This window comes from Catharus ustulatus, chromosome 4 (assembly GCF_009819885.2).
Source record: "Catharus ustulatus isolate bCatUst1 chromosome 4, bCatUst1.pri.v2, whole genome shotgun sequence".
In the NCBI taxonomy this organism is placed as follows: domain Eukaryota; kingdom Metazoa; phylum Chordata; class Aves; order Passeriformes; family Turdidae; genus Catharus; species Catharus ustulatus.
This window is the reverse complement of record NC_046224.1, coordinates 100,649-121,241: the sequence shown is the minus strand read 5'-3', so window position 1 is coordinate 121,241 and position 20,593 is coordinate 100,649. Positions and strand designations below refer to the sequence as shown.

Genomic DNA, 20,593 nt, shown 5'->3' with positions numbered 1-20,593 from the left:
TGACCCCCACGTGTCCCTGTGTCCCTCTGACCCCCACCTGTCGCTGTGTTCCCCTGACCCCCACCTGTCCCTCTGTCCTCCTGTCCCCTACCTGTCCCTGTGTGCCCCTCGCCCCCCACCTGTCCCTATGTCCCCCTGACCCCCACCTGTCCTTATGTCCCTCCTGTCCCTACCTGTCCCTATGTCCCCCTGACCCCTACCTGTCCCTGTGTCCCCCTGACCCCCCTGTGTCCCTGTGCCTGCAGGTGGTGGCCTCGGGGCCGGGGCTGAAGGGCGGCCGCGTTGGGGTCCCAGCGCCCTTCTCCATTGCCACGCAGGGCGCGGGCAGTGGGGGGCTGGGGCTGACAGTGGAGGGGCCCTGCGAGGCCAAGATCGAGTGCCAGGACAACGGCGATGGCTCCTGCGCCGTGTCCTACCTGCCCACGGCGCCCGGCGAGTACCACATCAACATCCTCTTTGCCGGGCGCCACATCCCAGGCAGCCCCTTCACGGCCGCGGTCACCGCGCCCTTCGACCCGGCCAAAGTGACGGCGTCGGGGCCGGGGCTGGAGCGCGGCCGTGCCGGCGAGGCGGCCGTCTTCTCCGTGGACTGCTCGCAGGCCGGCGAGGCCGAGCTCACCATCGAGATCCGCTCCGAGACCGGCATCAAGGCCGAGGTGCTGGTGCAGAACAACCGGGACGGCACCTACGCCATCACCTACACCCCGGCCTGTGCCGGCGCCTACACCATCACCATCAACTACGGCGGCCTCCCGGTGCCCAACTGCCCCGTGCGCGTCACGGTTGACCCAGCCGTCGACACCAGCAGCGTCAAGGTCTACGGCAAAGGCGTGGAGCCGCGAGGTGAGGGAGCTGGGGCTGCTCGCCATGGCGCCTCCTTCGCTTGGGTGGGGATCTCCTTCTCCCCAGGGGCACCCCATCCCTGTGGGAATCTCATCCTCCTGGGTACCCCTGTGGACACCACCACAGGCATCTCCCCTCTGTGGGCATCCCCATGAGCACCCCGTCCTTGTGGGTACCCCCTCTCTGTGGATGTCCCCACTCGCAGGCATTCCAACCCTGTGGGCACCCTCCCCGTGGGCACCCATGGACAGCCTTTCTCATGTGCGGGGTCTCTGGGCACCCCCTCCCTGTGGGCACCCCATGGACAGCCTTTCTCATGGGGGTTCTCTGGGCACCCCATGGATATCCCTCCATGGGCACCTCCCCCTTGCATGGACAACCCCGTGGCCAGGGACACTCCCATGGTCAACAACATCCCCTCTAATCGGGGCTCTCCTGGACATCCCACAGGCATCTCTCCTCCCCCTGCTCCTTTGCCCCCACTGCTACTCAGGGTCCCTGTGGTTTTCCTCCCATTCCTGGGGGAAGTTCTGGGGGTGCAAGGGGTGGGACCCCAAGGGTGTTCCAGTTCCCCCTTGAAGCCCCTGTGTGTGCAAGGGGGCCGTGGGCTCTTAGAGGGTGCAGTAATGGACCCCAGGTGAGCTCTGGGCCCCTTGACTCCCCTGTGCCCCTCAGGGGTGCTGCGGGAGGTGGGCACTGAGTTCACGGTGGACGCGCGGGCACTGGCCCCCACCGGGGGACCCCACGTCCGGGCGCGGGTGCTGAACCCCTCAGGGACCCCCATCGACACCTTCGTCACTGACCTCGGCGATGGCACCTACCGCGTGGAGTACAAACCCTTCGAGGAGGGTGAGGGACCCCCACAACCCCCCTGGGAACCCCAACACCCCCGGGGCCCCTAGCCCTGGGGAACCCAACACACCCTGGGAACCTCCAGGGGCCGTGAGCTCCCCAGGGGCCCTGAGCTCCCCCAGGACTCTGCTCCCACACCGGACTCCAACACCCTCCCGGGACCCCAGGTCTTGGCCAGGCATCCTCTGTTCCTCATGAAGGACCCTCATAGGGGGACCTACCATACCAAGTGGGGATTCCCTTCAATTCCCCCTGATCCCCAGAACCAGGAACCCACAAGCTCCCTGAGACACCCCCAAATCCCAACCAGGGACTCCCAGCCACCCCCAAAACCTCATCCAGGGATCCCCAAAGCCCCAAGACCTTCCAAACCCCACCCGGAGACCCCCAAAATCCCCTGAGAGCCCCCACCCCAGAGTCCCCTCGTGCCCCCTGCCTGGGCAGTGTGTGATGGTGTCCCTGTCGCAGGGCTTCACCTGGTGGAGGTGACGTACGATGACGTGGCGGTCCCCAAGAGCCCGTTCCGTGTGGGGGTGGCCGAGGGCTGTGACCCCACGCGCGTTCGGGCACACGGCCCCGGCCTGGAGGGCGGCCTGGGGGCACAGCCAACCACTTCACTGTGGAGACCAGGTGGGCACCGACCCCCCCAGCCCCAATCCAGCCCTGCTGCCCAAAGCCCCCCAGCCCCTGCCTTCCGAATCCCCTGCCCTAGCCCTGTTCCACACCCACCGCTCCCTCATGCTGTCAGTGTTGGGGGGTTTGGGGTGGCCATGGCCCCCTGCTGCAGTGTGGGGACCAGGTGAGCAGCAGCCCTGAGTCCCTCCATTCCCACACCCATGGATTCCCTTCCAGAGATTTCACTCCATCCCAAACCACAAACCACAGTCTCCATCCCTTGTTCTGGAAGTGCCACCACTACCCTCTTGCACCTGTGCCCTTCATGTGCCTGTCCCACCTCTCTCCCATGTCACCACCCCATCACCTCCATCCTGTGCCACCACCTGGCATCTCCATGTTCTGCCACAGAGGTGCCACATCCAACATCTCCTGCATCCTCTACCATGTGTGTCCTTTCCCGTGGATGTGCCACCTCCATCCCACATCACCAAACAGGCATCCACCCCTGCCATCAGAGTGCCATCTCCCTTCCATGTCACCAGGATGGCATCTCTGTCCCCTTGCCATGGAGGTGCCACCTCTGCCAGGGTGGTGGGCACCTCCATCTCCCCACCATGGCAGTTGCTCGCCTGGCCCCACCGTGCCTGTGTCACCTCTCTGAGTGGTGGCATGTCCCCAGGGGCGCGGGCACCGGGGGGCTGGGCCTGGCCATTGAGGGTCCCTCGGAGGCGAAGATGTCCTGCAAGGACAACAAGGACGGGAGCTGTGCGGTGGAGTACGTCCCCTTCACGCCTGGTGACTACGACGTCAACATCACCTTCGGCGGCCACCCCATCCCCGGTGCGGGGGGACACAGGGACAGGGGTGGGGGGCGGTGTCCTGATTGTCATCTGTTGGTCACAGGCCTTCACTGGGGTGACACCACCCATGGTGGCCTCACAGCCAAGCTGTCCCCTGCTTGTGCTGTCCCCATGGCCATGGCTTTGGTACCCCCGTGGTCACACTGACCCATGGCCACGCTGACCCCATGTGGGGCCTTTGCCCAAACTGTTTCCATGACCATGCTGTCCTTGTTCCCATGCTGACTGTATGGACGTGTTGACCCTGTGACAATGGTGACCCCATACTGTGCTCGTGCCCCTATTCAGCCTTTCCCCACACTGACCCCTTGACCATGGCAGTCATGGGACCCACACTGACCAATGGTCATATTGTCCTCATGGCTCACATTGACCCTATGGCCATGCTGACCTCATGGTCATGTTGTCCCCATGCCCATTTTGAACCCATAGCCGTGATGACCCGTGTGTTGACCCCATGGCTTATGAGCACACTGGTCCCACAAAATGCCCATGCACATGATGGACATGCCAGCTCTATGGCCATGCTGTCCCTGTGCCCCTGTTGACCTCATGGCCATGTTGACCTTGCCTTCACGCTGACCCCATTCCCACACTGACCCCATGCTGACATTGGCAGCGGTCACCCTCCCCTGCCCCATACTGCCTCCCTCATACTGACCCCCTTTTCCTCACAGGGAGCCCATTCCGGGTGCGAGTGCGGGATGCTGTGGACGCCTCAAAGGTGACGTGCTCAGGGCCAGGGCTGGGCCCCAGTGTCCGTGCACGGCTGCCCCAGAGCTTCACCGTGGACGTCAGTGCCGCGGGACGTGCAGCCCTCGAGGTCACGCTGCTGGGGCCCACTGGTACGTGGGGACATGGGGACGGGGGGGCCTGTGTCTCACGGGGTGTCCTGCTGCATAAATGTCCTACTCCATAGGATGTCCTGCCCCTGGAACCCTATGGTCTGTAGAGTCCTGCCTCATGGGCTCTCCAGCACCATGGATGCCCTGTTCCACAGGGTGTCCGGCTTCATGGAGCCCCCTGTTGTATAGGGTGTCCTACCTATGGATGTCCTGCTCCATAGGGTGTCTGGCTTCATGGAGCCCCCTGTTGTATAGGGTGTCCTACCTATGGATTCCTGCTCTATAGGGTGTCCGGCTTCACGGAGCCCCCTGTTCTATAGGGTGTCCTAGCTACGGATGTCCTGCTCCATAGGGTGTCTGGCTTCATGGAGCCCCCTGTTCTATAGGGTGTCCTACCTATGGATGTCCTGCTCCATAGGGTGTCCTTCCCCATAGGATATCCACTCCCATGGATGCCCTTCTTCATAGGGTGTCCAACTCCATGGGGTGCCCTCCCCATGGATACTCAGATCCATAAGAGTCCTGCTCCATGGAGTTCCCTGCCCATGGAGGTTGTGCCCGACATGCTGCTCCATACCCCCCATGTGCTCTTGTCCCACACATCCCCCTGCCTCACATGTCCCACTGCCCCACAGGGCTGCCAGAGCCAGTGGAGATCCGAGACAACGGTGATGGCACCCACAAGGTCACCTACACGCCAGCCACCGACGGGCCTACACCGTGTCTGTCAAGTACGGGGGGCAGGAGGTGCCGCGCAGGTGAGACCCCACGTTGGGCGGGCAGAGGGGGACGCAGGAGCCCCACAGCCTGGAGATCCCGACACCCTCCTGACTCCCTGCTTCCCCCAGCCCCTTCAAGGTGACGGCGCTGCCCACCCACGATGCCAGCAAGGTGCGGGCGAGCGGCCCCGGGCTGAGCGCGGGAGGGATCCCTGCCAGCCTCCCCGTGGAATTCACCATCGACGCCCGCGACGCTGGCGAGGGCCTGCTCACCGTGCAGATTCTGGTCAGTGTGCGAGGGGGAAGGGGGGTGTGAGGGTTGTAGGGGGACACAATGAGGATGGATGAAGGGGTCTCACAGTCCAGATCCTGGTCAGTGCAGGGGGTAGTCATAGGGTGCTGAGCCCCACAGCGTGCCCTTTCCCCCGTATCCTGGTGTGCTGAACCCCACACAATGCCCTTTCTCCCATATCCCGGGGTGCTGAGCCCCACAGGGTGCCCTTTCCCCCATATCCCAGGGTGCTGAGCCCCACATGGTGCCCTTTCCCCCATATCCTGGGGTGCTGAGCCCCACACGGCGCCCTTTTCCCCATATCCCGGGTGCTGAAACCCACAGGGTGCCCTTTCCCCCATATCCTGGGGTGCTGAGCCCTACACAGTGCCCTGTCCCCCATATCCCGGGTGCTGAGCCCCACACAATGCCCTTTCCCCCATACCCTGGGGTGCTGAGCCCCACTCGATGCCCTTTCCCCATATCCCGGGGTGCTGAGCCCCACATGGTGCCCTGTCCCCCATATCCTGGGGTGAGCCCCACACAGTGCCCTTTCCTCCATACCCTGGGGTGCTGAGCCCCACTTGGTGCCCTCTCCCCCATATCCTGGGTGCTGAGCCCTACACAGTGCCCTGTCCCCCATATCCCGGGGTGCTGAGCCCCACAGGGTGCCCTTTCCCCCATATCCCGGGGTGCTGAGCCCCACAGGGTGCCCTTTCCCCCATATCCTGGGGTGCTGAGCCCCACTCGGTGCCCTTTCCCCCATATCCCGGGGTGCTGAGCCCTATACACTGCCCTTTCCCCCATATCCCGGGGTGCTGAGCCCTACACAGTGCTCTTTCCCCCATATCCTGGGGTGCTGAGCCCCACAGGGTGCCCTTTCCCCCATATCCTGGGTGCTGAGCCCCACAGGGTGCCCTTTCCCCCATATCCTGGGGTGCTGAGCCCCACAGGGTGCCCTTTCCCCCATACCCTGGGGTGCTGAGCCCCACTTGGTGCCCTCTCCCCCATATCCTGGGGTGCTGGTGCCCCTAGCACAGGGCACTGAGGGGGGTCATGCCTGCAGGACCCCGAGGGGCAGCCCAAGAAGGCATCAATCCGGGACAACGGGGACGGCACCTACACAGTGTCCTATGTGCCCGATGTGCCGGGGCGCTACACCAGCACTGTCAAGTACGGGGGTGACGAGATCCCCGCATCACCCTTCCGTGTCCTCGCCGTGCCTTCTGGCGATGCCAGCAAGTGCCTCGTCACAGGTGGGGTTGCCCCCCAGTGTCCCTATGCTGACCCGTGCCATCCCCTTGCTGGCCCGTGCCACCCTCTTGCTGACCCACGGCATCCCCTCACTGCCCCACGATGTCCCCTCGCTGCCCCACTGCACCCCTCCCTGCCCCACAGCCTCCCTCCTGCCTCACGGCATCCCCTCCTGCCCCACACCATCCATGTGCTGACCCACAGTGTCCCCTTGCTGTCCCACAGCACCCACCCCCGACACCCCTGCCTTGCCCCCACCACCCCGTGGCTGCCCCCCCGCACTCCTACTGCCCCACTGCTGCCCCTCAGCACCTCTCCCAGCGCCCCCAGACCCGCCCCATGGCGCAGTGGGGATGAGCGGGTGCCCCCAGGACAGGATGTGCCGGCCCCCCCGGAGCCCCCCGGCCCCATCGGCACCCCCGGCCCCCCAACCAGCCCCCCAACCCCTTCTCACCGCTCTCCCTGGTCTTTCTTGCAGTATCCATTGGGGGCCATGGACTGGGTAAGTGGTGCCAGGGGGGCACTTGGGGGGCTGGGAGGAGGCAGTTGGGGGATAGGTTTGGAGTCCCCCCGTGGCCCTGACCCCAGCCTCCCTCGCAGGTGCCTGCCTGGGCCCCACGATCCAGATCGGGGAGGAGACGGTGATCACGGTGGATGCAAAGGCAGCGGGACAGGGCAAGGTCACCTGCAAGGTGTCAACGCCTGATGGTGCTGAGCTGGACGTGGACGTGGTGGAAAACCACGACGGCACTTTTGACATCTTCTACACCGCACCTGAACCTGGCAAATACGTCATCACCATCCGCTTTGGCGGGGAGCACGTCCCTAACAGCCCCTTCCATGTCATGGTGGGTGGGGCACTGGGGGTCACTGTGAGTCTGGGGGGTTGTGATGAGCACCGTGGGTCAGACTTTGGGAGACTGTGATGTGGGCAGCGTGGAGTTGGGAGACCATGGTGGTGCCATGGGGCAGAGAGTTGGGACTGTGATGGGCACCATGGGGTCTTATGATCATGGTGGGGGCTGCAGGGCAGAGAGGTGGGGCCATGGGGCTGGGAAACTGTGGTGGATCCAAGGGGCAAAGAGTCAAGGGCACAGTGGATACCATGGGACAGATTTTGAACAGCAGGGTGACACCATAGAGAAGGGGAACCATGGTGGGGTTGGAACATCATGGTGGGCACCAACAGAAGGGCCGTGGAGGACACCAAGGGACAGAGGTTGAGTCAGTCTGCTTGGAGTTGCAAGAGCACAGTGGGCACTGCAGGGTTGGGTGACCGTGATGAGAGTTACAGAACTGGGGGACCATGGTGGCCATCATGGAGCCAAGAGAATTAGGAGACCACGGTGGGCACTGTGGGGCTGGATGGCCGTGATGGGCACCATGGGGTCAGGGTCATGGTGTTGGGGGTTTGGACACCATGGGGTTTGGAGGTCATGAGGATCATCACAGGGCTGGGAGCCCACCACGAGGGTCTCACCCTCCCTCTCTGCCCCACGATCAGGCCACAGAGGAGCCCCCAGCCACCACCGAGAACCTCCGGCCCTTTAACCTCGTCATCCCCTTCACGGTGCAGAAGGGTGAGATCACAGGTACAGCACAGGGTTATGGGGACAGGGACCACCCCTTCAGGCACCACCCCCTTCTTGGCGCCCTCACTGACAAAATACCCCCAGGTGAGGTGCGGATGCCCTCGGGGAAGACAGCACGGCCCAGCATCACAGACAACAAGGACGGGACGGTGACAGTGCACTATGCCCCCTCCGAGAAGGGGCTGCACGAGATGGACATTCGCTATGATGGCAACCACATCCCCGGTGAGCCACTGGGGGAGCACTGGGAGCCACTGGGGGAGCACTGGGAGCCACTGGGGGGGCACTGGGAGCCACTGGGGGGGCACTGGGAGCCACTGGGGGGGCACTGGGAGCCACTGAGAGGGTGGCTGAGGAAGGTTGATACAGCTATGCCTTGTTTGGACTCCTGTGGGTCAGGCATGCACCATGGTGTGGAATGTGTCTGTGGAAGTGTCTGTGGGGTCCATGGTTGGTCACCCTTGGGTTGGGGTGTCCCTATGGGTCTCTGACCTTCGTCCCTTGTGTCCCCAGGGAGTCCCCTCCAGTTCTACGTGGATGCCATCAACCACGCCATGTCAGTGCCTATGGGCCTGGGCTGAGCCATGGGATGGTCAACAAGCCATGCACATTCACCATTGTCACCAAGGATGCTGGCGAGGGTGAGTGATGGCCAAAGGGGGCTGGGAGGTCATGGGGACCCCCAGTGCTACCAGGAGGGGCTGGAGACCCTGGTGCTTCCTGGCACCCCTTGTCTGGTGCCTTCTGACAACCCCTGTGCCTCCAGGTGGGCTGTCACTAGCAGTCGAAGGTCCCTCTAAGGCAGAGATCACCTGCCAGGACAACAAGGACGGGACATGCACCGTGTCCTACCTGCCCACAGCCCCTGGCGACTACAGCATCATCGTGCGCTTCGATGACAAACACATCCCAGGCAGCCCCTTCACTGCCAAGATCACTGGTGAGACAGGCTGAGGAGCACAGTGAGGTTTGGGGGAGTTCTGGGGGTTCTTGGGGACTCACATGGCCACGGGGCACCTGGTTGGCCATGGAGACATCCACGGAGTCATGGCCATGATGGCACCTGGAGCTGTGGGGGCACTTGGATGGCCTGTGGGTAATGGACACCCTGGTGTTGTCATGGGGACCTGTGGGGTAATGGGCACGTGGCCATAGGGACAGCTGTGGTGTCTCTTGTCCATCCCTGGCCACCAGGATCCCCCCCTCCCATGGCCTGGGGACACTGTGAAGGCTTGGAGACCCCAACCCATGGCCACAGGGATGTCACGGAGCTTTGAGGACCCCATCACAAGGCGTGTAGACCTTGTGGGGACTCTGTCCATGGCCTTGAGGACACTATTCACACATCTTTGGGTGACCCCTGGTTCTGGGGACCCTCTCCTTTGGGACCTTGTGGGGCTTTGGGAATATCATTCCACCACCTTGGGATCCTATCCATCTTGTGGTCCACCGTGGGTTGATGTCCCTGCCGATGGCGTCTCTGCAGGGGATGACTCCATGCGCACGTCCCAGCTCAACGTGGGCACCTCAACTGATGTGTCGCTGAAGATCGCAGAGACAGACCTGAGCCTGCTGGCGGCTACCATCCGCGCACCCTCGGGCAACGAGGAGCCGTGCCTGCTCAAGCGGCTGCCCAACCGCCACATCGGTGTGCAGGGACACGGGGACACCACGGGGACACAGGGACATGCAGGAGGCACAGGAGAACTGGCACATGGGCACATGAGAGGAGGATGTGGGACCTGGGGCCTCGTTGGGACACGGAACAGTGGGGCTATGGGTCATAGGGACGGGTGGACCTTGTGGCGTTGGGTCTGTAGGGGGTTGGTGGCCGTGGTCAGGGGACTTGGATGGGGACCAGGGGCTGACAGAGGGGCTGGTGGTGGTGGCTAGGGAGTGGCATAGCACATGGCTGGTGGCCAGGTCTGGTGGTGGTGTGTGACTGCTGTGTCCTCCCCAGGCATCTCATTCACACCCAAGGAGGTGGGTGAGCACGTGGTGAGCGTGCGGAAGAGCGGGCAGCACGTCACCAACAGCCCCTTCAAGATCCTGGTGGGACAGTCAGAGATGGTGATGCTGGCCGGGTCAAGGTGTGGGGCCAGGGGCTTCTGGAGGGCCACACCTTTGAGGTTGCTGAGTTCATCGTGGACACACGCAGCGCTGGTGAGGCCATGGGGGGATGGCCAGGGGGAGGTGGTAGCCATGGCTAAGGGCGGGATGGGTGATGACCATGACCATGTGTTGATTGTGGCCACCCAAGGATGAGGTGGTGGCCATGGTTATTGCTGTGGTGTACTATGGCCACATATGATGGTGGCCAAGGCTGTACATGGCCATGAAGGGATGGTGGCGATGGTCATGGCCAAGGCAGGATGGTCCCTGTGGCTGTGGTGGTGGTGTGGCATAGCCAGGATGATTGGAGGACCATGGCCATGCTACAGCTGAGCCAGCACAAGATGAGGTGGCAGCTGTGGTGTGACCTTCATCTGAATGGGATGGTGGCCATGGGGGTGGCATGGCCAATGCCCAGGTGAAAGGTGGCTAAGGCCATGCCGTGGGATGGGATGGTGGCCATGGTTATGGCATGGTATGACCATGGTCAGGATGGAGCAGTGGCCATGTCCACAGTGCAGCCGTGGAGGGTGATGCTGTGGTGACCATGGCCATGGTCAGGATGGGGTGATGATTGGGCTTGGGTGGTGACTATGGACAGTTTGGGCTGTGGCCTGGGTGTGACCATGACCAGGACAGGGATGGTCTCCATGGGACACCTCTGATCATGTTCCCATGGCCACCAGGTTACGGCGGGCTGGGCCTGTCCATTGAGGGCCCCAGCAAGGTGGACATTAACTGTGAGGACATGGAGGATGGCACCTGCAAAGTCACCTACTGCCCCACCGAGCCTGGCAACTACATCATCAACATCAAGTTTGCTGACAAACATGTCCCAGGTGGGGCTGGGGAAAACATGGGGTCAGAGGGTTGTGGTGCTAGGACTCGCAGGGGGTGACGGGTCCCTGAGGTAACTGTGTCCTACAGGGAGCCCCTTCACGGTGAAGGTGACGGGAGAGGGGCGCATGAAGGAGAGCATCACGCGCCGGCGGCAGGCGCCCTCCATCGCCACTGTTGGCAGCACCTGTGACCTCAACCTTAAGATTCCAGGTAGGGGTTTGCCTTCCTCCTCCTCCTCTTCTTCCTTTCTCCTCCTTTCTCCTCCTTTTTCTCCTTTCTCTCTCCTCCTCCTTTCTCCTTCCCCCCTTCTTTCTGCTCATCCTCTTCCTTCTATTCTTCTCTATCTTTCATCCTTCTTCATCCTTCTCACTTGCTCCTGCTCTTCCCCTTTTCCATCCTAATCCTCTTTGTCCTCCTGCTCTGGGGACCATGGGATGGAGATGCATCTCAGCCACTCCAGCTCTGATTTCTCCTTCCTTCTCCTTTCTCTCCCCTCCGTGCGTCTGTGTCCATGTCCCTCTGTGTGTCTGTGCCTGCATCCTTGCATCCCTCTGTGCATGCCACCACCCACCGATACCTCCATCCCACACGTCTGTCCACGTGCCCATCTGTGGCTCCATCCACCCTTGGCTCCATCCATCCCTGCAATCATCCTACATCCATCTCTGTGTCCACCCCTCCTTGCACCATCCTCTACTCCCAACCCTGTGACCACCCATCACGATTCCATCATTCCTGTGTCCGTCCTTGTCTCCATCCCTCCATGTCTTCACCCATCCTCGTCTCCTCCCTGTGTCCGTTCATCCCGTGTCTGTCCGTACCCTCCTGTGCCCCAACCCCTCTGTGCACCCTTCTGTTCCCCACCTGTGCCCACATCCTGGTGTCCCCACGTGTCCGCACTGTCCCTCTGTGTCCCCGCGGGGTGCTCCCCAGGGAACTGGTTCCAGATGGTGTCGGCACAGGAGCGGCTGACGCGCACGTTCACGCGCAGCAGCCACACGTACACGCGCACGGAGCGCACCGAGATCAGCAAGACGCGTGGTGGCGAGACCACGCGCGAGGTGCACGTGGAGGAATCGACCCGCGTGGGTGGTGCCTTCCCAGGGCCGCCCCGGAGCCCTTCGGGGCCTTCGGGGCCTTTGGGACCCGCGAGGGCATCGGCGCCTTCGCAGCCCCTGCGCGGGCACACGAGGGTGCGTCCTGCACCGGGCGTACGGGCTGTGCGTGGGGGTGTGCGGAAAAGGGGATTGCTGTGCACGAGGGCTGGGCGTGCAGGGCGCTGTGCTCGCACGAGGGGCTGCGCTTGCACGTGGGGGCTGTTTGCACCAGCGCTGGGTGCTCTGGGGCAGGGCAGCGGGCTTGCACAAGGGCCGGGTGTGCATGAGAGGAGTGTGAGCGCTGGGAAGTGTGTTTGCACAAGGACTGGGTGTGCTGGAGCACCAAGGTGTGTCTGCACGGAGCTGCGCTGGCACAAGGGCTGGGTGTGCGTGAGGCCTGTGTGGGCAGGGCACTGTGCTGGCACAGGGGCTGGCTGTGCAGGGAGGTGGGCTTGCATGAGAGCTGGGCACGCTTGCCACGGGAGTGCCCTTGGCCAGGGCTGTGTGTGCACACACAAGGGCCCAGCTGGGACAGACTGCCTGGCACACGCATGGGGCTGCTGCTGATGGGGGTGCCTGCACATGGGGATGTGTGCTGAGGTGTGGGCAACGCTGGCTCTTCACACAAGCAGGTTCTCACCTGCTTAGGGGTGTGCGTGCTCAGCCCAGAGGGTGTGGGTGCCCTCGGCAGGTGTGTGCTGTTCACAAGGTGTGTGAATGTGTGGTGTGCACGGGTGGGTAGCAGAGTGTGCCAGGGAGCCCTTGGGACGGGGGTGAGAAGGTAATGGGGCAATGGGGAGCCCCAGTGTCCTGGTCTCAGAGTGACAGGATGCTGGGGTGACAGGACAAGACAGTGCCCTGGTGACAGGATGCAAGGTTGCTGTGGTGCCCGGGTGATGGCTTGATGGGGTGACAGTGTGCCCCAGCGACAGGTGCTGGGGTGCCATAGTGACATGGTGATGGGAAATGGGGTGTAGAGGGGCACAGGGGTCCGGGGTTACAGGATGGTGAGGATTGTGGTGACAGGGTGCCCTGGTGCCTGCAGGGTGACACGCTGTGTGCCTGCAGGTGAGGTGATGGTGCAGGAGCTGGGGTGTTGGGGTGACACTGGGGTGCCATGGGTGTTGGGGTGCCCACGGTGACACGGGGTGTGCCTGCAGGCGAGGCGTCCGCGCAGGAGCTGTCGGCACAGGTGCTGAGCCCGTCGGGGCAGCAGCGCGAGGCCGAGGTGGTGCCGGGGGCCGCGGGCGTGTACAGCGTGCGCTTCGTGCCCCAGGAGACGGGTGCCCACACCGTCAGCGTCAAGTTCCGGGGCCAGCACGTGCCCGGGAGCCCCTTCCAGTTCACCGTGGGGCCGCTGGGCGAGGGCGGTGCCCACAAGGTGCGGGCAGGGGGCACCGGGCTGCAGCGCGCCGTGGCTGGCACGCCAGGTACGGGGGGTCTGCCAGGTGTGGGGGGTGATGGGGCCTGGGGGCTCTGGGGGGATGTGGGGGTGTGGGGGCAATGAGGGGTACGGGGGTCTGCCAGGTGTAGGGGATGGGGCCCGGGGGCTCTGGGGGATGTGGGGGTGTGATGGGGGTGGGGGGTGATGGGGGTGGGGGGGCAATGGGGTACGGGGGGTCTGCCAGGTGTGGGGGATGATGGGGCCCGGGGGCTCTGGGGGATGTGGGGGTGTGATGGGGGTGGGGGGCAATGAGGGGTGGGTGCCTGCAGCGCGCCGTGGCTGGCACACCAGGTACGGGGGGTCTGCCAGGTGTGGGGGGTGATGGGGCCTGGGGGCTCTGGGGGGATGTGGGGGTGTGATGGGGATGGGGGGCAATGAGGGGTGGGTGCTCTTGGGGGGATGTGTGGGGGGTGTTGGTGAAATTGGGGGCCCTGAGTGCAGTGATGAGGGTTTGGGTACAGCTGGGTGTGGGGCAGGGGGGTGTTACAGGTGGTCTGTGTGCCATGGGTGGGATGGGGGTGCTCTGGGGGGCTCTGGGTGCCGTGGGGAGGTGGGTGCAGGTCTGTGCTGGGTGTCACCATCCTGGTGCCACTGAGGGCCAGGGTGACCCCGGTGACCCCCCCCAGCTGAGTTCAGCATCTGGACGCGCGAGAGGCGGGCGCGGGGGGACTCTCCATTGCTGTCGAGGGGCCCAGCAAGGCCGAGATCTCCTTTGAGGACCGCAAGGACGGCTCCTGTGGCGTCTCCTACCTGGTGCAGGAGCCAGGTGAGCGGGGGCTGTACCCCAACACCCCCAAACCCCAACCACCTCTGATGTCCCCCAGGGTGCTCAGCCTGGGGCTGGGGCCGCAGAACCCTCATGTGAGCAGGGACCCACATACAAAGGAATTCCCAGTTAAGGGTGTCCCCACATGAGAGTGTTCCCGAGGGAAGGTGTCCCATGTGGGCGTTCCCTGCCTGACTGTCCCATGTCCCCAGGTGACTACGAGGTGTCCATCAAGTTCAACGAGGAGCACATCCCTGACAGCCCCTTTATTGTCCCTGTCGCCTCCCCCTCCGACGATGCCCGCCGCCTCACTGTCACCAGCCTGCAGGTACTGGGGACACCCCCTGTGAAACCCTGGGGCACCCCTGGGCTCACAGATGTCCCCTGGGTCCCCAGGTCACTGCTGGGCCACTCTGAGCCCCTATTGCTCATCCCCTCTTGGGATGCCCACTGTGTGCCACCTTTGGGTCTCCTGTGGCACCCTGGACCCTCTGGGGCCACCCCTCCCTCCCTCATGGCATTCTTGGGGCTGCTTCTCCCTCCCTTGTGTCACCCTAGACCACCTTTATGCCCCTCTCCATGCCAGCCTTGGGATCCTCTCTGGTGCCAGCCTTATGTCCCTGTGTCACATTGCACCCCTGTGTCACATCTGGGACCACTGTGTTGCTCCTTTGTCACACTTGGGATTCCCCTGTGCCACCTCTCTCTCCCGCATGTCACCACTGTCACCCTCCCTGGTGCCACCCCTGTTTTCCTTGCGCTGATCCTGGGCCACCTTGCACCCCTGTGTCACCCTTGGCCCCATGGTGTTCCCCCTGCCCCCTGTCCCCCACCGTGTCCTCCACCCTCCTCACGTCCCCCCATTCCCTGGGTGAACCAGCTGGCATCGTTCATGACATCCCCTGCCCCCCATGTCCCTGACGCCACCGTGGTGTCCCCACAGGAGACAGTGGCCGTGAACCAGCCAGCGTCCTTTGCGGTGCAGCTGAACGGGGCGCGGGGCGTCATCGACGCCAAAGTGCACACACCCGCAGGGGTGGTGGAGGAGTGCTACGTGTCCGAGCTGGACAGTGGTGAGGGGACATGGGGACACCGTGGGGACACTGCGGGGACACTGCGGGACGCTGGGACACCGGATCTGTGGGTGTGGGGTTGTGGGCACAGGGCACAGGACACAGGGACATGTGGTGTGGGGACATGGGGAGCACAGGGACATGAGGACACACGACACGGTGACACGATGGCATCCCCTAGACTAGTACACACTGGGGTGTGGGGACACAGGAATGTGTGGACACAGGACATGGCCACACAGGACACAGGGATGTGGGGACATGTTTGTGTCCCCCTGGTGTGCACTGGGGTTCCTGCTGTGCAAGAACAGGGGCGTGGGGACATGGGGACACAGGGACATGGGACACAAGGACATGGTGACATGTCTGTGTCCCCAGACCGCTACGCACTGGGCTTCCTGCCGCGCGTGAGAACGGAGTCCACTCCATCGACCTGCGCTTCAATGGGCGCCACGTGCCCGGGAGCCCCTTCAACATCCGCGTGGGCGAGCAGAGCCAGGCCGGGGACCAGGGCTCGTCACCGCCTTCGGGCCAGGCCTGGAGGGTGGCCGCACAGGTGACACTGCTGTGGAGACAGGGACGGGGCATGGCTGTGGGAGCGGGGCTGGGGATGGAGACTCGGCTGTGGTGGTGGCAGGAGAGACACGGCCATGGAATGGTGATGGGGTAGAGCCATGATGGAGATGTGGCCGTGGTGGTGGCAGTGGGGATGTGGCCATGGGAGTTGCCATGACAGGACACGGCCATGAAATGGTGATGGGGACAGAGCCATGATGGAGATGTGGCCGTGGTGGTGGCAGTGGGGATGTGGCCATGGGAGTTGCCATGATGGGAATGCGGCCATGTGTGGTGACCACAATGGTGTCCTTGCGTCCTCCCGTGATGCCATCCCCGTGTCCGTGTCCCAGGGGTGCCCTCAGAGTTCCTGGTGCAGACGGCCAACGCAGGAGCAGGAGCACTGGCTGTCACCATTGATGGCCCCTCCAAAGTGGAGTTGGACTGTACTGAGGTCCCCGAGGGCCACCGTGTCACCTACACCCCGATGGCCCCTGGCAACTACCTCATCTCCATCAAGTATGGGGGCCCCCACCACATCGTGGGCAGCCCCTTCAAGGCCAAGGTCACTGGTATGAACAGGGGAGACATGGGGATGGGGAGGGCCATGGGGACCAGCAGGGACACGGGAACTGAGGGGTGTGGGGATACCAGGGCCCCCCCCATCATGGGCAGCCCCTTCAAGGCTGAAGTCACTCGTACAGGTGGGGTGGGGGTAGACACGGGCAGGGGGGGCATGGGTAAGGGAGATTAGGGGAGGAGAATATGGGGGTCCCCAGTGTGGGGTGACAAGGGGTCAAAGATGGGCAATGCAGGAGGGCCCCCCCAGAGGACTCCCAAGGTGACATGAGTGGGGGGATTCTTAGGGTGGTGACAAGGGGTCCTGATGTGGTGATGACATGGTGGCGGTCCCAGGGGGAGGAGTGGCTGTCCCCAAAAGATGTCCTTATGTCCCCTCAGCGTGGTGATGGGGGTGTCCCCGTGGTGGGGGCTGACTGTGTCCCCCCTGTACTCCCCAGGCCCACGGCTGTCAGGCGGGCACAGTCTGCATGAGACCTCGACAGTGATGGTGGAGCCAGTGGTGAGGGCAGGGTCACGGGGCCCCCCCGCCTTTGGGGGGGTCACCAAGGCCCCGTCGGATGCTAGTCAGGTGGTGGCCCGGGGGCCAGGGCTGACAGCTGCCCGCCTGGGCCACAAGAACCACTTCACCGTGGACTGCAGCAAGGCCGGTGAGGGCACGGGAGGTCCTGGGGTTTGGGTGGCTGGGATGGGCCATGGGGGTGGAAGGGAGATGTGGGCTCAGCAGGGCTGTCCAGGGGCTCCTAGGGGAGTCCTGCAAGGGCTTGGAGGAGAATGTGGGGTGTTCAGGGAATTCTGGGGTCTTGGGAGGGCACAGGGTGAGTAAGTGGGGAAGTCTGGTGGAGGGTCTGGGATGCAGGGGGGAACATCGGGGTGACGCTGGGGTCTCAAGCTCAGGGTTCACCCTGCCCATGGTTCTCCCCAGGCACAAACATGCTGCTGGTGGGGGTGCACGGCCCCAAGGCGCCGTGCGAGGAGGTGCACGTGAAGCACGAGGGCAACCGCGTGTACACGGTGACCTACAGCGTGCGCGAGCGCGGCGAGTACGTGCTGCTGCTGCGCTGGGGCGACCGCGACGTCCCGGGGAGCCCCTTCCGAGTCACCGCGGCCTGAGACCCCCGCCGAGCCCTGGGGTCCGGGCCTGTCAATAAAGCACTGGGAGAGGAAGAGTGGTCCGAGTGATGGCGGGGACACAACCGGGCTGGGGCTGGGAGGGTGCCAGGGCAGATCTAGGGCTGTCAGAGCAGGACACCAGAATTCCGGGTGTTTGGAGGTTTGGAGGTGGTCCTGGGGGTCCGGCCGGGATAATGGGGCCGAGGGAGGCGGTCCAGAGCAGGACACCCTGGTCCTGGGGGTGTTCTGGGGGCGATTCTGGGGGCTGCACGATGGGATTATGAGGCCGTGCTGTGAGGTGGGGGCATCTGGAACAAGACGCTGGAGGCGGCCTGGGAGGGTGTGGAGCAGAATGCCGGAGTCCTGAGGGGGTCCTAGGGGATTCCACGGGGGTTCGGGGGTCCCCGGCGGTTCGGGGGTCCCCGGCGGTTCGGGGGTCCCGGTCCGGGGAGCCCGGCGGGGCCCGCACTGACCGGTAGGGGGCGCTGTGCAAAGCAGCAGCCCGCGTCCCCTCAAGGACACGGCGCTCTGCGCATGCGCGGGACTCGGGGGTGGGGTGTACGGGGCGCGCGGGGCGTGGCCGGCGTGCGGGGCGTGGCCAGAGCGAGGCGGGCTCCTCCCGCCGCGGTGGGCGGGGCCTCGGCTGCGTTGCCGGAGCAGCGGTGGGCGGGACCGGAAGTTGCGTAGGGACCCGGAAGCGGCGGCAGGACCCGGTATCGGCGGCGGGAGCCGGCGGTTCTGGTCGGTCCTGGTCGGTCCTGGTCCGGCAGCCGCTCCCGGCGGCGCATTCCATCCCGCCGGTCCCAGCAGCAGCCTTCCCAGCGTGCCGATCCCGGCGGATTCCGTACCCAGCGGGCCCCGGGCATGGCGGGCCGCGGGAAGCTGATCGCGGTGATGGGTGACGAGGACACGGTGACCGGCTTTCTGCTGGGCGGCATCGGGGAGCTGGACAAGCACCGACGGCCCAACTTCCTGGTGGTGGAGAAGGAAACGAGCCTGGCCGAGATCGAGGAGACGTTCCGGTGTGTAGGGGGAAGGCGGCCTGGGGGGCACGGGGCGGTCTGAGGAGGGGTCTGGGGGTGTCTCAGAAGGGCCGGGGTCAGCAAGGATTGGGGGTGTCTGAGGGGTCCCCAGTGGGGTCTCTGAGGAGGATCCAGCCAGGTTTTGGGGTCTGGGGGGTGTCACAGTTCTTGGAGGCGAGGGAGAGGGCTCGCAGGAGTCTCGGGTCAGGATTCCAGGAGTGTTTGGGGGATCAGGGGCTCCGAGGGGTCCCGAGGAGCGTGTCCCACCTCGCTGGGGCGCCCATGGCCCTGTGTGCCGCCTGACTCTCCTTGTTTCCCTGCCCGCAGGGGTTTCCTGGCGCGGGAGGACGTGGGCATGATCCTGATCTCGCAGGCGCTGGCGGAGCAGATCCGGCCGGCGGTCGCTGCCCATGCCCGGGCGCTGCCCGCGGTGCTCGAGATCCCCTCCAAGGACCACCCCTACGACCCGGCCCGGGACTCGGTGCTGCGCCGCGCCCGGGGGCTCTTCGCACCCGATGAGCTGCGATAGAGCCCCCCCAGGACCCCCCAAGCCTTCCCGGCGCTCCCCCAAATCCCCCCAAATCTCCCTCTAAGCTCCCCCAAACACTTCTCCCGGTACCCCCAGTATGTGCAAACCCCAGCAGCACCCCCAAGATGTCCCTTGTCCCCTGTGCCCTGTCCCCTTTGCACCCAGCCAAGGGTGATGGGCACCCACAGGCACTCCCAAACAGTCCCTGGTACCTTTCAGCACCCCCAAACAGTCCCCCACCACCACCCCAACTTCTTCACACTCGACAACCTGTGATAGCCCTCCCTTGGTACCCCAAAACAGCCCCCAGCACCCGAGGGGTCACAAGCTGGGCCTGGGGGTCTCCACTCCAAGGAACCCACCCAGGGGCTCCCAGCCCCCATGCCTGGGGGGTCCCCGGCGCATCCCAGGGTGCTGCTGGGGGTCCCTGGGGTTCCCCGGGTGTCCTGGGGGGCTGTGGTTGCCCGTGGGTCTGAGAGGGACACGTGGGGTGTCTCTGAGCATGCCTGGGGCAGCCACAGGGACCTTGTGGGTGACCTGTGACTGTGTCTCAGCCGTGTCCCGTGATGGGGAAGTGCCACCACCATGTCCTGCTGAATCCTACCAGATCCTGCCAGATCCTGCCTGTAGGCAGGGAGGGGTGCCTGGAGGTGGCAAAGGAACACCCCAAGGACACTGGGAGTTGTCGCCGTGACCTTGTCACCATTCCTGCAGCTCCTCCTCAGCCCCAGCAGAACCTGGGGGGATGGTTATTTATTGTCCTTGCCCAGTGCCCAAGTGTCCACTTGTGTCCCCCGTGTGTCTCCCTGAGTGTCCCCAACATGTGCTGACACCACTCAATTGTCTGCTCTGCTCTGTGGGTGCTGTGGGGGATGGGGACACGGTGGGGACAGAAATGGGGGGGACTCGGGGATGTGGCACAGGGACATGCCACAGGGGCACGGGGGGACAGACACATGGAGGGCTGAGGGCACAGGAGTACCCTGAGACCCCCCCCCATAACCCCCACCCTCGGGAGAACAGCAGGGTGAGCCCCCACACCCCACAGTGACCCCAGGGCCTGAGGGGCATTGGTCTGGGGGCCCCCATGCACCCAGCCTTGCCCCCATGTTTCTGTTCCCACCCTCCATGTCCCCATGGAACTGCCACAGCCCCTCAGCAGCCTCTGCTGTGCCCCTGCAGACACCTGGAGGGGTCCTGGGGCTGGGCAGGGTTGAGGGGGAACCCACATCTCCGAGGGGCCTGGGTGCGTGACCGGCTGGGGACATGCAAGGTGGGTGGGCAAGGGGGGCAAGGGTGGGCACAGGTAGACACAAACACAGTTGCCACAGATGTCACACAGACGTGTCACACACGGCCGCACACACACACATTTATCACACACAGAATCCCACAACCATATGAGTGGGAAGGGCCTCTGGTGATGATCCAGCCCAACCCCTGCCCAGGCAGGGTCACCTGGAGCAGGTGACACTTGTCCCAGGCGGGTTGGGATGTCTCCATAGAGGGAGACCCTGCCCCTCCCTGGGCAGCTGCCCCAGGGCTCGACTCTTCCGTGATGGAGGGAGGTTCTGCCTTATGCTGCTGGAGTGCTGGAGCTCAGGGCCTG

General features: G+C 64.3%; 2 protein-coding genes across 2 annotated transcripts in view; both read left to right on the top strand.

Annotated features, from left to right (window-relative positions):
• FLNC (filamin C) overlaps nt 1-17,588 on the top strand; it is a 30,864-nt gene extending 13,276 nt beyond the window's left edge. Inside the window, 35 exon segments of the mRNA XM_033059056.1 lie at nt 246-843; nt 1,519-1,692; nt 2,164-2,289; nt 2,292-2,325; nt 2,993-3,153; nt 3,851-4,018; nt 4,654-4,728; nt 4,731-4,776; nt 4,867-5,023; nt 6,075-6,264; nt 6,741-6,764; nt 6,863-7,110; nt 7,767-7,854; nt 7,939-8,079; nt 8,368-8,397; nt 8,400-8,495; nt 8,621-8,794; nt 9,341-9,502; nt 9,815-9,919; nt 9,922-10,017; nt 10,653-10,805; nt 10,894-11,016; nt 11,740-11,907; nt 11,910-11,999; nt 13,064-13,333; nt 13,974-13,993; nt 13,996-14,113; nt 14,326-14,441; nt 15,057-15,186; nt 15,565-15,590; nt 15,593-15,689; nt 15,692-15,742; nt 16,095-16,313; nt 16,761-16,970; nt 17,246-17,588. Coding sequence (XP_032914947.1) covers nt 246-843; nt 1,519-1,692; nt 2,164-2,289; nt 2,292-2,325; nt 2,993-3,153; nt 3,851-4,018; nt 4,654-4,728; nt 4,731-4,776; nt 4,867-5,023; nt 6,075-6,264; nt 6,741-6,764; nt 6,863-7,110; nt 7,767-7,854; nt 7,939-8,079; nt 8,368-8,397; nt 8,400-8,495; nt 8,621-8,794; nt 9,341-9,502; nt 9,815-9,919; nt 9,922-10,017; nt 10,653-10,805; nt 10,894-11,016; nt 11,740-11,907; nt 11,910-11,999; nt 13,064-13,333; nt 13,974-13,993; nt 13,996-14,113; nt 14,326-14,441; nt 15,057-15,186; nt 15,565-15,590; nt 15,593-15,689; nt 15,692-15,742; nt 16,095-16,313; nt 16,761-16,970; nt 17,246-17,433 — 4,872 coding nt within the window. The 3' untranslated portion in view covers nt 17,434-17,588.
• A 521-nt stretch (nt 17,589-18,109) lies between these two features.
• Nucleotides 18,110-19,819, top strand: ATP6V1F (ATPase H+ transporting V1 subunit F). The gene is made up of 2 exons (XM_033058063.2): nt 18,110-18,455; nt 18,783-19,819. The coding sequence occupies exons 1-2, from the start codon at nt 18,298-18,300 to the stop codon at nt 18,982-18,984; spliced, it is 360 nt and encodes a 119-aa protein (XP_032913954.1). The 5' UTR covers nt 18,110-18,297; the 3' UTR covers nt 18,985-19,819.
• Nucleotides 19,820-20,593: the final 774 nt, after the last annotated feature.

What these genes read in the sequence shown, in the direction of transcription:
- ATP6V1F (XM_033058063.2), top strand. Translation starts at nt 18,298, where the DNA reads ATGGCGGGCCGCGGGAAGCTGATCGCGGTGATGGGTGACGAGGACACG. An exon ending in GAGATCGAGGAGACGTTCCG is followed by an intron (nt 18,456 to 18,782) that starts GTGTGTAGGGGG and finishes CCCTGCCCGCAG; the next exon opens with GGGTTTCCTGGCGCGGGAGG.